This window comes from Epinephelus lanceolatus, chromosome 17, assembly GCF_041903045.1.
Source record: "Epinephelus lanceolatus isolate andai-2023 chromosome 17, ASM4190304v1, whole genome shotgun sequence".
Lineage (NCBI taxonomy): Eukaryota > Metazoa > Chordata > Actinopteri > Perciformes > Serranidae > Epinephelus > Epinephelus lanceolatus.
The window spans coordinates 23,878,232-23,890,373 of record NC_135750.1 but is presented as its reverse complement, the minus strand read 5'-3'; the positions used below and the strand labels follow the sequence as shown (position 1 = coordinate 23,890,373).

General features: G+C 39.2%; 1 protein-coding gene across 27 annotated transcripts in view; it reads left to right on the top strand.

Moving 5' to 3' along the window:
• dst (dystonin) overlaps positions 1-10,157 on the top strand; it is a 140,151-nt gene extending 129,994 nt beyond the window's left edge. For 13 of the 27 annotated variants that reach the window (XM_078160562.1, XM_078160581.1, XM_078160561.1 and 10 more), the window contains 7 exons: positions 893-1,009; positions 3,047-3,164; positions 4,652-4,765; positions 6,830-7,020; positions 7,225-7,335; positions 7,919-8,045; positions 9,071-10,157. In XM_078160562.1, coding sequence (XP_078016688.1) covers positions 893-1,009; positions 3,047-3,164; positions 4,652-4,765; positions 6,830-7,020; positions 7,225-7,335; positions 7,919-8,045; positions 9,071-9,327 — 1,035 coding nt within the window. In that variant the 3' untranslated portion in view covers positions 9,328-10,157. The remainder of the gene's footprint in view (positions 1-892; positions 1,010-3,046; positions 3,165-4,651; positions 4,766-6,829; positions 7,021-7,224; positions 7,336-7,918; positions 8,046-9,070) is intronic. The other 14 variants (XM_078160574.1, XM_078160567.1, XM_078160583.1 and 11 more) reach the window with 11 other exon arrangements.
• Positions 10,158-12,142: the final 1,985 nt, after the last annotated feature.

The window sequence follows — 12,142 nt, the reverse complement described above, 5'->3', positions numbered from 1 at the left end:
ATCTACATTTTTCTGATGATGTTTGGCTTGTCGCAGAGGGGCTGCTAACTACGGTGGCAGACAAGAAAACGCAAATGGCCTTATCTAGAGCCACTGTTTGGTTTGTCTGTTCTGGGCTACTGTAGAAACATGGCAGTGCAACATATCTCCATAAATAAGGACCTGCTCCCTCTGTAGATATAAACAGCATTTTAAGTTAACAAACATGCGAGGATTCCTATTTTCAGGTGATTATACACTTAAGAAAGCATACTTATTATATTATATTCAGTTTCTGCCAATATATTCCCCTAAATCCTACACACTGGACCTTTAAGTTTTATCTGATTCTTCACTAATTCTGACGACAATAATTTTTGTTTTGTTAAGAAATAAGACAAACCAGGTGAAATAAGTGTAGTAAATATTTCTAAATCTGCTTTTGAGTTTCAGAAAATACAATATTACAAGCCAATACCATTTCAGCCCATATTTTTTATTAGTCCGCGGGCATAAATTCATCTGCTGGGCAGTTTGGAGAATAATGCTTTCTGTGTGCTTGCCTTTGGCGCTTCAGTGTCATGGGAATGATTGACCTCAACATTGGCTGACATACTTTTGTGTAACTGACACTGTTTATTCATTTATTTTCATAGTCGGGCAGCCTTGATGATTTCAATGAATACTTTGCTTTTCATTTTACCTACTGAGTTAATATGTCTTGACAAATTGCATGTTGCAATTTTAAAACTCATTCCTGATATGTGTTCATATGCCACATGCTTCCTGAAGCTTGTTTGGATTAATGACGGGAGATGTTAGTAGGAGGGGATAGGGGCTGTAGTGTTGGTTTATGAATTTAGTTTGTATTGATGTGTCACACAACATTGAATTGAAATAATTCTTTTGACAGTTTGGTCTGGTTCACTGCTTACATGACTCCTTAATCGGCGATGAGACAATAGCAAACAGGGAAAATCAAAATCTTACCCCCCACCTACACGTTGCAGTTTTGGAAAGCTGTATTCTGGTAAATGGTTATTCTTAAGATGTTTCTTGTGCCTCTTTTTCCTCCAGATCATCATCACCTTTTAATGTATTTGATCACTAAAATCACCAGTGGCATTAAATCATTATAATAATCATACAAGATTTCTTACCAGCTGAAGAGACATCATAAGATAATAGGCACCTAGCGGAGGGTCATCATTGTTTGGTCATGTCTGCGTGTCACACTGTGGTGGATTAGACAGAAATGATCTGAACCATTCCTCATGTTGTTCTCGGTGTGTCAGCTGCATCGGATCTGCATCAGTGTCAATGCATCCCGAGCATTTGAGTCGTAGTCGTAGAAAGTGCAACAAAGTGCTGGATTGCAGGAGATTGCTGTCTGTCCGCTTGATCATGATGTGGAATTGTTTTATTGACAGAAAGCATGCGGCTGTGATCGTCCTGTGTGAATTACGTCTTTGTGCTAATGCTCGTGGTCACATCCAACTGGCTGACTTCCTGTCACCTCATAAAGCCTGAACCATTTGCATCCATAACATGCTCAGTTTCGTTATGTTTGGTCTGTGTGGTACTGTGAGATGAAGGCAGATTATTATACACTAGCACCCCCTTGTGGTAGAATAATGTGCCTTCAGTTAATGTTTTTTTCACAGGCTCAACCTGCAGTAATGGCAAAACTGAAGCCACTGTGGGGATAAAGTCAGACATTACAACATGAAGACAAACACTAGCTGAAATTATTCAACTTCAAATAACATCCACTGATACAGGCTGTAAAGTTTGTGTGACTGCTGTTTAAACTGGTCAGCTTTACAATACAAAACAGGAGCTCCATTTTAATTAGCTATAAACTGTAACAGATTTTAATGTAGAGCCTGACTGATACTGTAGTTTTTGGCCTGATTATGTGATAAAAGCACTGTTTTTAAGTTACCTGACGTGCTTTTTTTGGCATTTTATTGTGTGATTTTGTTTCTTATTGGCCAAAATTGCATATGCAGATTCCAATATACAGTATCTGCTGCAAGCCAAGATCAGCTAATAAGTTTGACCCAACAATAAATGAGTCAGGCTCAACATCAGATGATTGTATGTATAACGAAATGTTACTCATGAGTAGGGCTGGGTATCAGTAATCAATAACCTTTAAGGTATCAAATGAAATAACCCAGAATCAAGTAGTATCAAAACCTCTGCAGGCAAACTATACCTGCATTTGATCCTTTTTGTACCGAGATCTAGAAAAAAATGATTATTTGTATGGATTTGCTCACAGCCAATCACTGCAAGCATTCTTTGATTTAATGCGACATGTGACTGGCCCACTACCACAGTGGCTACAACCCATATGGTCAGTGATGTGGTGAAGTCGAGCACAGTGTATTTGCCACCGATACGTATTGTTCTAACACACGCCTGCAGTGTCTGGTGGCATTTTACCCAACTGGCTGCTTCCATTCACATGATGGGTATCAAATGAAGTAGAAAAAAGTTTTGAATGAAGTAATCTATTGGTACTGGTATCACTTTAAGGGTACTGGTATTATAATTTTTAAACGACACCTGGCCCTAGTTACGAAAAAATGAAACAATTTAGCATGAGCTCATTCAGGATTAATGGATAATAGCAATTTAGGAACAATTTAGGAGCACACATAGACACTAGCACAGACTGCTAGAAGAAACCCAGTTGGATTGACATTTGTGTAATTTGTGTCTTTGAGAATGAAAACTGAAAATGTATATTTTTGTGTCATAATCCTGTTTGTGTTAATTTGTGCACCATAGAGAGGAAATCAGCACTGACGTGGACACAAAGTATCTTTGATGGATATTTGATTTTTGCACTGAAATATTTTGATCGAATTTTCTAATTCCACAATATATATGTATATATAAATAAATAAATGAAAAAGTAAATGAAGTGAATTGGAATAAATGTGATTGTCCAGACCAGTCTGGTTTCCAGTATTGCACAGCAGTAAGAACAAGTGTTCATACACAAGTCAGTGTTTTCACATGTCCCCTCTCTGTTTTCCTTCCCCTCCTGCCGTAGTTTGGAGACTCTCAGCAGCTTCGCCTCGTACGGATTTTACGCAGCACCGTGATGGTGCGGGTGGGAGGTGGCTGGATGGCTCTGGATGAGTTCCTGGTGAAGAACGACCCATGTCGAGGTGAGTTCAAAAGTTCACCACAAGAAGTCACAATCCAGGGCTGATAGATTAAATCATGAGAAGTGTGCACACCCGATTTAGTCTGAAATCTGTTTCAATCTGTTTTGTACTCATATTTTTCTCTGTTATTGTGTGATAAAATGATTTGATTGACTTTGATTGTCCAATTTCTGATGTACAACAACTATATCTATTGCTTTGCACTATTACTGTATGAATAGTTACTCTTGATGAAGATTATAATCATCATTTAGATTATTTGCTTATTATTTTAACAGATACAGAGTGAAAGTGTTAACTGATTTGAAATCATCACAGCTTGTTTAGGGTGAGAAATACACAAGTATCCTATACATAAAGCCAACTAATCCATCTCTCTATTAGGGACACTGACATTCTTTTCACCAAAATGAAATGATAAATATTATTAGTGTCCATTAGTTAATATGATAACTCAGAAAAACGGATTGTAAAGGGATTAGTATTTCTCCAGTTCTAAATCCAGCAAAGGCTTTGGAGAAGCTTAAGAGTCTAATCCTCAGTTTGAATATAAGTAGAAGTTACCACTTTAACCGTCTTTTCTTTTTCTTTTTGTTGGACCGTGGAACTAATTTCAAATCATGTCAGTGGTTGTTTTACTTTTCTCTTATAGGAGTACTTTCCCCAATCGGTTAGTCATGCCATGTTACCTTGAATCTGTGAAGAAAACCTTTTTTTTTTTTTTTTTTTTTTTTTTATTGCATGCCTCCACAGGAAAACAGTGAACATATTGATTTATTGATTGAGCGGGGACCACATTTAGCAACAGCAAAACATATCAAAACAGCACTTTACAAACTCTCATTTTACTTGTTACAGGTATGTTACAAACATGCATTTTTGCATGGAGTCTGGCTTTGAAGAGAGCATAGATAAGTTTCATTCAGTTAAGTGTTAAATAGCAAAAGTTTTAGCGAAGTTTATAGGAAGTACTGAGCATATGACTGGGAGCCGAACTCTCTTTTCTTATTCTTCATTTTCTAGCTAATTTTCAGATCATTTTCTTCTTCACCTTTTAGAAATTTCTTGTAATTTACAGGACATTTTATACCAAATTGCTGATTGCCTTTTTTAAAAAATGAAATCAAACTAATTTGCTCAGGTATCAAAGGTTTAAATCCTTGTGAAAGACAAAAAAACAAAAGTGATGTTTCAAAGAGTTAAAGTCTGTTAAAGCTATCTTAACACAACACCAAAAATAACTAAATGAAAGAACACAACGAGGCTCAATTTACCTTCCAGAAAATATATTTATAGCTATAATGCAGAGTACAATTACTGCTCACCACCTACATATGTATATCAGTATGAGACCATCCTCACTGTGCCACGTCTACTGCAATAGCTTTATGTTCTCTGCTTGTTTCTGCTCTCTTCTGTATTGATTATCAGTTCCTGTATTTCCTGCTTAACCTTGCTCCTGCTGAACATGATATCATTTCTTCTAGTTCATCACCACGGGAGCAAAATGTTGCGCTCGGAATCAAACTCTTCAATTACTCAGTCTCCTATAGGTTGGCAAATCTCTAACTTACTCACCATGCTCCATGAACCCACCTGTGGTATGTGTGTCTGCACATCCGAGTGTGTGCCGCTTGTGTTGTGCTACTGTAGCTGTGTGAGTGTGAGCGCTCATGGTGAATGGCCTTCTCATAAACCGGATTCACTCACAATCAACATGTCATTCAGCTCCGGCTGGTTTTCATGCATGCATTTGTTTTGTGTGAGTCATATATCCCGCTGTCACTTTCTCCGAGGCACTGTTTTGGGACTTGATGCGTCAAATGAGCTCTTTTGTCTCTCTCAGCATGTCAGCGGTGCTCAGCTGAGCTTCTTTTGCAGTTTTCAGGTTTGCTTGACAATCAAACAAACAAAAACCCTCTGAGAGGCTCAAGAGATGCTTAGCTGAATATATGATCTGTAAACAAACTGAACTAACGTCATCATTTGGGGAAACCATGAAGTCGTCTCTATAACACACGCAACAAAACTGAAACAGTATTGATTGCACTGTTAGCTCTATTTGACAGTGTGGCTCAGTGATTTAATCTGCATGTAAGCCAGTTTGTTTTTAACACAACTGGTGCAAGGTCTGTTTGGTTTACTCTAAGTAGTTTATGTTTCCTTGGTTTTGTAATTCCTCTCATTTTGGGCCGTCTTGGTTTGGGAGTGTTTGGACGCACTTTGGTTCATTTTAATCTTTTTTACCATTTGTTTGCAGTCCGAGCAAACAAAGACGTGTTGCTGGTTGAGAAACAAAATGTTTATTCCACATCTGTTGCCGCAGTGTGGATGGGATGTGAAACAGCATGAGTCTTGTGTTTTCGTTGTTTATTTGGAACCCAACTTTTATTTGAATTCATTTTAAACATTCAGCTTTATTTCAAATTAGACTGTCACATCTTTGTAACACTTTACTTTCCATATTTCCCTAATGATTTCCCAGAAGGTTATTTAGAAGTTTCATTGGAATAACTATGTGATGCGGTGCTGATTATGGGGGAAACAGTGTGCAATTGGCATGTTTCCAATTAATTAATGACAGTTATTTGAGTGAATTCCAACCATGATTACAAAAAAGTTGGGACGCTGTGTAAAACGTAATTAAAAACCAGAATGCAGTTTCAAATTGCAAATCCTTTTTTGATCCAAATTCAATTGAATACACTACAAAGGCAAGATAATCAGTGTTGACACTCCAGAAACGTTAAGACAGGGGCGTCTACCACTGTGTGACATCACCCATCTTTTCACAACACCCAGTAAGCATTTGGGAACTGGGGAAACCCATTTTTAAAGATTTAAAACTGAAATTATTTCTTAAGATTCACAACTGTGTCTCCCAAAATCTTAGAGATTTTAAGACTGGCTGTGTGAAAGAATGGGCCAAAATCCCACCTGAACACTGTGAGACATTAGTTCAGTCAGGGACACTTAGTCAAAGAAACTTTATTTCCATCTGCAGTATCATATTTGGCAGTATGGCTCTGTTCTGGGGCCTCTGCCTTTCCTCGGTCCTACACAGAAAGCCTGAGGCAGAGAAGGCAAACCTATCTGCCCTTCCTTGCGCCTACATGGAAAACCTAAGGCAGAAAGAGCAGAAGCCCCCTCAGGAACAGAACAGAGCAGCATCAATGACAAACAGAAATGACACACAAGTCAGACACAGCATGAAAAGGAGCAGCTTGAGTGGAGTCAGGTTGCAGAGGAAGCAGCAACAGTAACCAGATCAGAGCAGTTTAAATAGGAATGAATGAGATTCGCCAACTGGTTGCATGTGATCTATCAGCTGAAAAAATTACATGTTGAACACTTATTTCCCCCACTGCATGTAGTAAAGGAGTTGCAAATCATTGCATTCTGATTTTATGCATGTTTTACACAGCGTCCTAACTATTTTGGATGTGAGGTCGTATTATCTTCTTGAGTAAAATGGAGCAGTTCTTTTAAGGAAATTTCTGTTTTGCCTTTGATTTGCACCAAATTACATAGTTATTAAGAAATTAGGGACCAAAGTGGGAAATAAAGTGTTACCTCGCATCATCATCATCATCAACACAAAATAGCTGATGAAAATGATCCCTGTTGTATTTATGTAATGGCTCATTCGGACTGTCATCTCTCAGCTAAAGGCAGGACCAACATTGAGCTGCGAGAGAAGTTCATCCTCCCGGAGGGAACCACTCAGGTGATGGCAAGCTTCCGCTACCGAGGCCGGAGATCTCGGCCGTCATCCAGAGGAGCTTCTCCCAACAGATCCACCTCCAGTCAGAGCTGTGCGGTCCCATCAAACCCAGCAGTGACCAGTACACCCAAGGTGAGAGGCTCCACTTCTCCACACGTCTGATCAACCACTCCCCACCATGATTTTCCTTTCATCTATCTGCCTTAGTTGACTTATTTTACATTATTTGATCACTTTCTTGTTTATTTATTTTGTGTTTCTTCCATTTAGTGTTTCTGGTAGTTTTTTGATTTTTGAATCCATGTCTGTGTTTTTTGATTTGCCATTGTTCCCCAGACTCCCCAACACATAACCCGCAATTATGATAAGCCCTGGCTTACAAACAGCAAACCCTCCACTCCTCTTAAATCATCAGACTCCTTTGGGAGCCAAGGTTCATCTTCAGAGGTATAGTCATATAGTATGGTCATATACAGCACATGATGTGGAACGCTTCAGATTTACGACCCAACTGAAATCTACTGCGTAATTATCAAAACAGAGACAATATATATAAATATGTATCTTACCAGTCAGCCTCAGCAGAGCTCATAGTTTGTAAAAGGTGCGTTTGTTCCTGGTATATATTTCTGATTTAGCTGATATTCATGCAGACTTCAGTTGGGTCTAAAAGCTCTAACTTCTGCAATTAATAATGGGCTGAATATGTAGTTCTTGTCTGACAAAAATGTCTGTCTCATTTTAATGCCACTATTCAGCTTTATGTGTGACCAGTGCATGTGTGAGTGTTTAATGGCTTTCTAATGACAGGTTTAACATATAATTAAAATACTAACTGCTTCGAAAAGAGATTTTTAAGCATTTTTAAAACTGAATTTACAACTAACTCTGCAACATCTGTGGTGCTTTCTGGTACAACTTGTGCTCTATGTCAGCTGATAAGGACCATTTTCTAAAACACTGTCATTGAAGTGTGCAGTTAACTCCCATTGATTGCAAATAAAAGTAATTAAAGTTCTGTCTTTTGCAGAGTACACCAGTTCAAGGCAGCAAATTACGTCTTCCTGGGTACTTGTCGGGAAAAGGATTCCAGTCAAGTGAGGAGGGAACCTTGATCAGCGCTGCCGTACTCAAAGCTCGAACACAGACAATAGGCGGTGAGTGGAGAGCAACTGCAGGGACTCCCGGCGGTGCCAAATGGGAAATGTTTATGATTATCCTTTTTAGAGGAAATTTAGCAAATGTGAGTTATAACCAAGAGAACAAACAGGTATAATGTGTAATTGCAGAGAACACTTTCTGTTGCCACTACCTGTGCTGGCTGATGTGTGCTTTCATAAAGTCCCACTTTGATTAAAAAAAAAATCTTACTCACTAACATAAAATGTCTTATCAGTTGAGGCATAATGGGGAAAAAACATGCATGTTTGAAGTTGTTTTGACAGTGTGATGTTTATAGATATAGCTTTGGACAGCTAGACCACTGTCCAGTTTGTGTCTTTCCTCTGTGCTCTAGTTGTGTTTTAATTTGCCACAGCACTGGAAGGCAGCAATTAAAGTAGCACATGCAGTTTGCTCTGTACCAAGTGTCAAAAAATGATCAAATTATCATGCATCATGCGACTTTGGGCATTATTAATTGCACAAAGTACAGAGGGCAAAAGCATTGTACAAATACAATAATATATCTGGCAATGCTGGTGACTCTTTGCATTATATTTTGAAGAAAATATGTTTTTATCAGGGGCAGATTCACAGCTCCTTTAAGTGTGTGAATGTTTAACTTTTCAGGGATGTAAGGAATGATTTCCAGTCTGTAAGAAATGAATAATGAAGCATCTGAGATGCCGTTCTGAGGTCACTGAGGGTGTTGCAGAAATTGCAAAACAGTATTGGACAGAATATTACAAGTTCACATTCACTTTACCTACAAGGCTACACATGAACCTTGCTTGTCTATTAGCACTAAACTGAAATTTCAAACAGCAGTCAGCAGGCAGTATGTATTGATAACAGTCCACAAAGTGCAGATAAAGGATGCTAATTAGTATTTATGTCAGTTATGCACCTCTGAAAGTAGCAGCCAGTGGCACAACATTGATACCCTCTACTGTTTAGGCTCATTCTTAGTAGCTCATTAGTTCATTATTATTAATTATTGTCTTTGATTTTAACCTTCTAGAGTCAAGAAAAAATTCCAGCCGACCTGGAAGTAAAGCCGGAAGCAGAGGGAGCAGTCGCAGAGGAAGTGACGCCTCTGACTTTGACATCTCAGACATCCAGTCTGTGTGCTCAGACGTGTCCGAGACAGTTGGCGACTCGTCCCGAGCGACGCCACGCTCTGCATCCCGTCAGCACGGAGGGAAACCCTCTAAGATCCCCACACCTCAGAGAAGAACCACTCCCACGAGCAAACTGGCCAAGGGATCCAAGCGATAGTCAGTGGCCTTGAAAATAAACAACCCAGGAGCTAGTTGCACCCTAAACACGTAACGGACACTGGAGATATCTAACTTAAGAGACTGCAAATGTGTTGAGTGTTATTTAAATTGTTGCGAAGATGTAAAATATTCTGTTGAGAGGCAATATGGTTTAATATTATGTGAGAATGGAATGTTAATGGCCTTGTGTATTTGTTTTTAATGTATTTTATTTTTTGTGAAAAATGTCAAATTGTTTTTATTGTATTTTATTTTATTGATGCAAAACCTGTAGAGGTTTGACGAACACTAGAAAACCCGGGAATGACTATGTCGTACGGTTAGCTAACATTTCTAAACACACTAATGAAGGGCAACATGTGGGGTAGCGCTCTGAGAGTTACTGAATGTACTGTAATTTATGTTTGCTGATGTTTGGAGTAGATGGTGCATTATGGTACCATTTAAGGCACTGCAGTTATCTATTTAAGTGCTATGATATACTGCCAACACGCATTTAAAGGGCAATGCAATATACTACAATAAACCCCAGTAAGCACTGCAGAAACCTTTGAAAAAAACACTATTTAAGGCAAGTAGCAGAAACCTCGTAATCATGAAGCTTTTAAGTCCTGTTTGTTTGTGAGCAGCTGAAGTCCCTGTTTTGTTTGACCACTTCACCGCAGTGTGTGCATTGACCTCAAAGAGGTGCCACTCCATGTAGACATTCTCTTGTGCATCCATGTCAATGTATGGTTAATTTCGGTAGAGCTGAAATTGTTACTGTAACATTACTTTGTAATAAACCTGCTTGCAGAAAGCCACCAGAGACTGGTGTGGACCACAAAATCCTCTCTGCTTCGCTTTTGGCTCATTTCATTAGCCGTGCTAGCAGCAAGCTGTCGGTTGGTCGATCTGTCCACCATTTTGGTTCGGACCACAGACTGGATATACTTTACACAGTCTGTGGTTCAGACTGAATTACCGCAACAACTGTCAGATGGATTGCTGTGAAATTTTGTACAGACGCTCATGGTTCCCAGAGGATGTATCCTGACGATTGTGATCCCCTGACAATTCCTCTACCACCACCATGGGGTTGACATTTTGGGTTTTTAGTGACAAATTTCTACAACTTTTGAATGGATTGCCATGAAAATTGCTAAATATGATCATGGTCCCTTAAGGGTGAATCCTAATAGTAATGTAGCGGCTGTGGCTCAGGTGGTAGAGTGGTGGAAGATCAGTGGTTCAATTCCTGGGCAAAATACTGAACCCTAAATTGCTCCTGATGGCTGTGCCACCGGTGTGTGAGTGCATGTGAATGTTCCAACTGAGCAGGCGGCTCCTTGTATGGTAGCCTCGGCCTCCAGTGTGTAAATGTGACGTAGTGTAAAAGCACTTTGAATGGTTGAAAGGCGGGAAAGGCACCATAAGTGCAAGTCCATTTCACCATCCCCTGACTTTTCCTCTTGGGCAGTGGTACTCTCGTGGGCTGCAATTTGGTGCTGGGGGGTCCGTCAACCACTTTCTAATTCACAATGACAAAAAATTGATTCACACTAGGAATTTCTTGCATAAAAAAGTGTGTAAAAAATAATCAAAATAGAGCTTGTTAGATTAAAAAAAAGTGTTCCCTGAACCCCCTGACAGATGTCCAGGGCCTGGCTAATTATTTATATATTAATTAATGTTTGTTTATTAACTGACCCCTGGCCTCCTGTCATTTTGCAAAAGTGGCCCCCAGGCCAAACAAGTTGAGTATCTCTGCTCTAGTACCATCATGATTTAAAACTTTTAACATCCAGTGAAATATCTCTGCTTGATGGATTGTACAGGTTGCTGATCCCAGAATATTTTATATCGCACCATCAGGTCTAAATTTTGTTCTTCGTCAATACTGCTGGTTGAACAACCTTAAAACATTCGCCATATCCTCAGCTGGACTTTGTGTTTAGTGCAAGATTAGCAAATGTGATGCAGACAAGTTGACTAAGATGTATACAGTAAACATATAGCATTGTCACTGTGAAGACATTAGCATGCTGACATCAGCATTCAGTTTTAGTGCAGCCTCACAGAGCAGCTAGCATGGCTGTAAACTGTAGTTTTATTTCCTCCTCATCTCATGTCCCCCACTTTAAGTCTCTGTCTCCTGTGTCTCTGTCTTTCATGCTGCTGAACTAAAGTAATTTGATGAGCATTAAAGGTCGACATGCTGCTTCACACAGGTTAAATAAAGTAAAAAGCAACTGTTCAGTAATTGGACAATTAAATCAGTAGCTCTTATCTCTTGTATCCATGAGCTGAAGCATTTTTTTCACTGTATATGTGTGTTATTCAGAAGTCTTTCCCACAGTGTCCCTATAGCCTGGTTGTTAGCTGCAGTGTGGAGGGTCAGATCGAAGGTGTGGTCTCCTCTGGGTGGAATGTTTGCAGAGCATCTTGTGTGTAGCTGTGACATACTACATCTTTCTCTCAGTGAGACTCTGCAGAGGGTAAAACACAGTCCTGAATGATCATACATACAATTGTGTTACTGTTTTTTAAAGCAATTATAGACTAAGTTTCTTTAACAGCGCCCACAAAGGTATTTTTTTCAAATTTTACCAGTGGCTGTGATTGGAGACGTGTAAAACCTCTGCACAGTAAAACTCAAAATACTCTTTCCTGAGAAGTGCGCTGAACAAACCTTTGCTAAAATATAGACTCATTCTTTAACAATACCATTATTATCTTCTGTCTGTAGCTACATAAAAGCCCTTGTATGTTATATTTCCCTCATGTGATGACTCAGTTTACTGGACTAGGTGTAACTGGCCTATGAGGAGAGA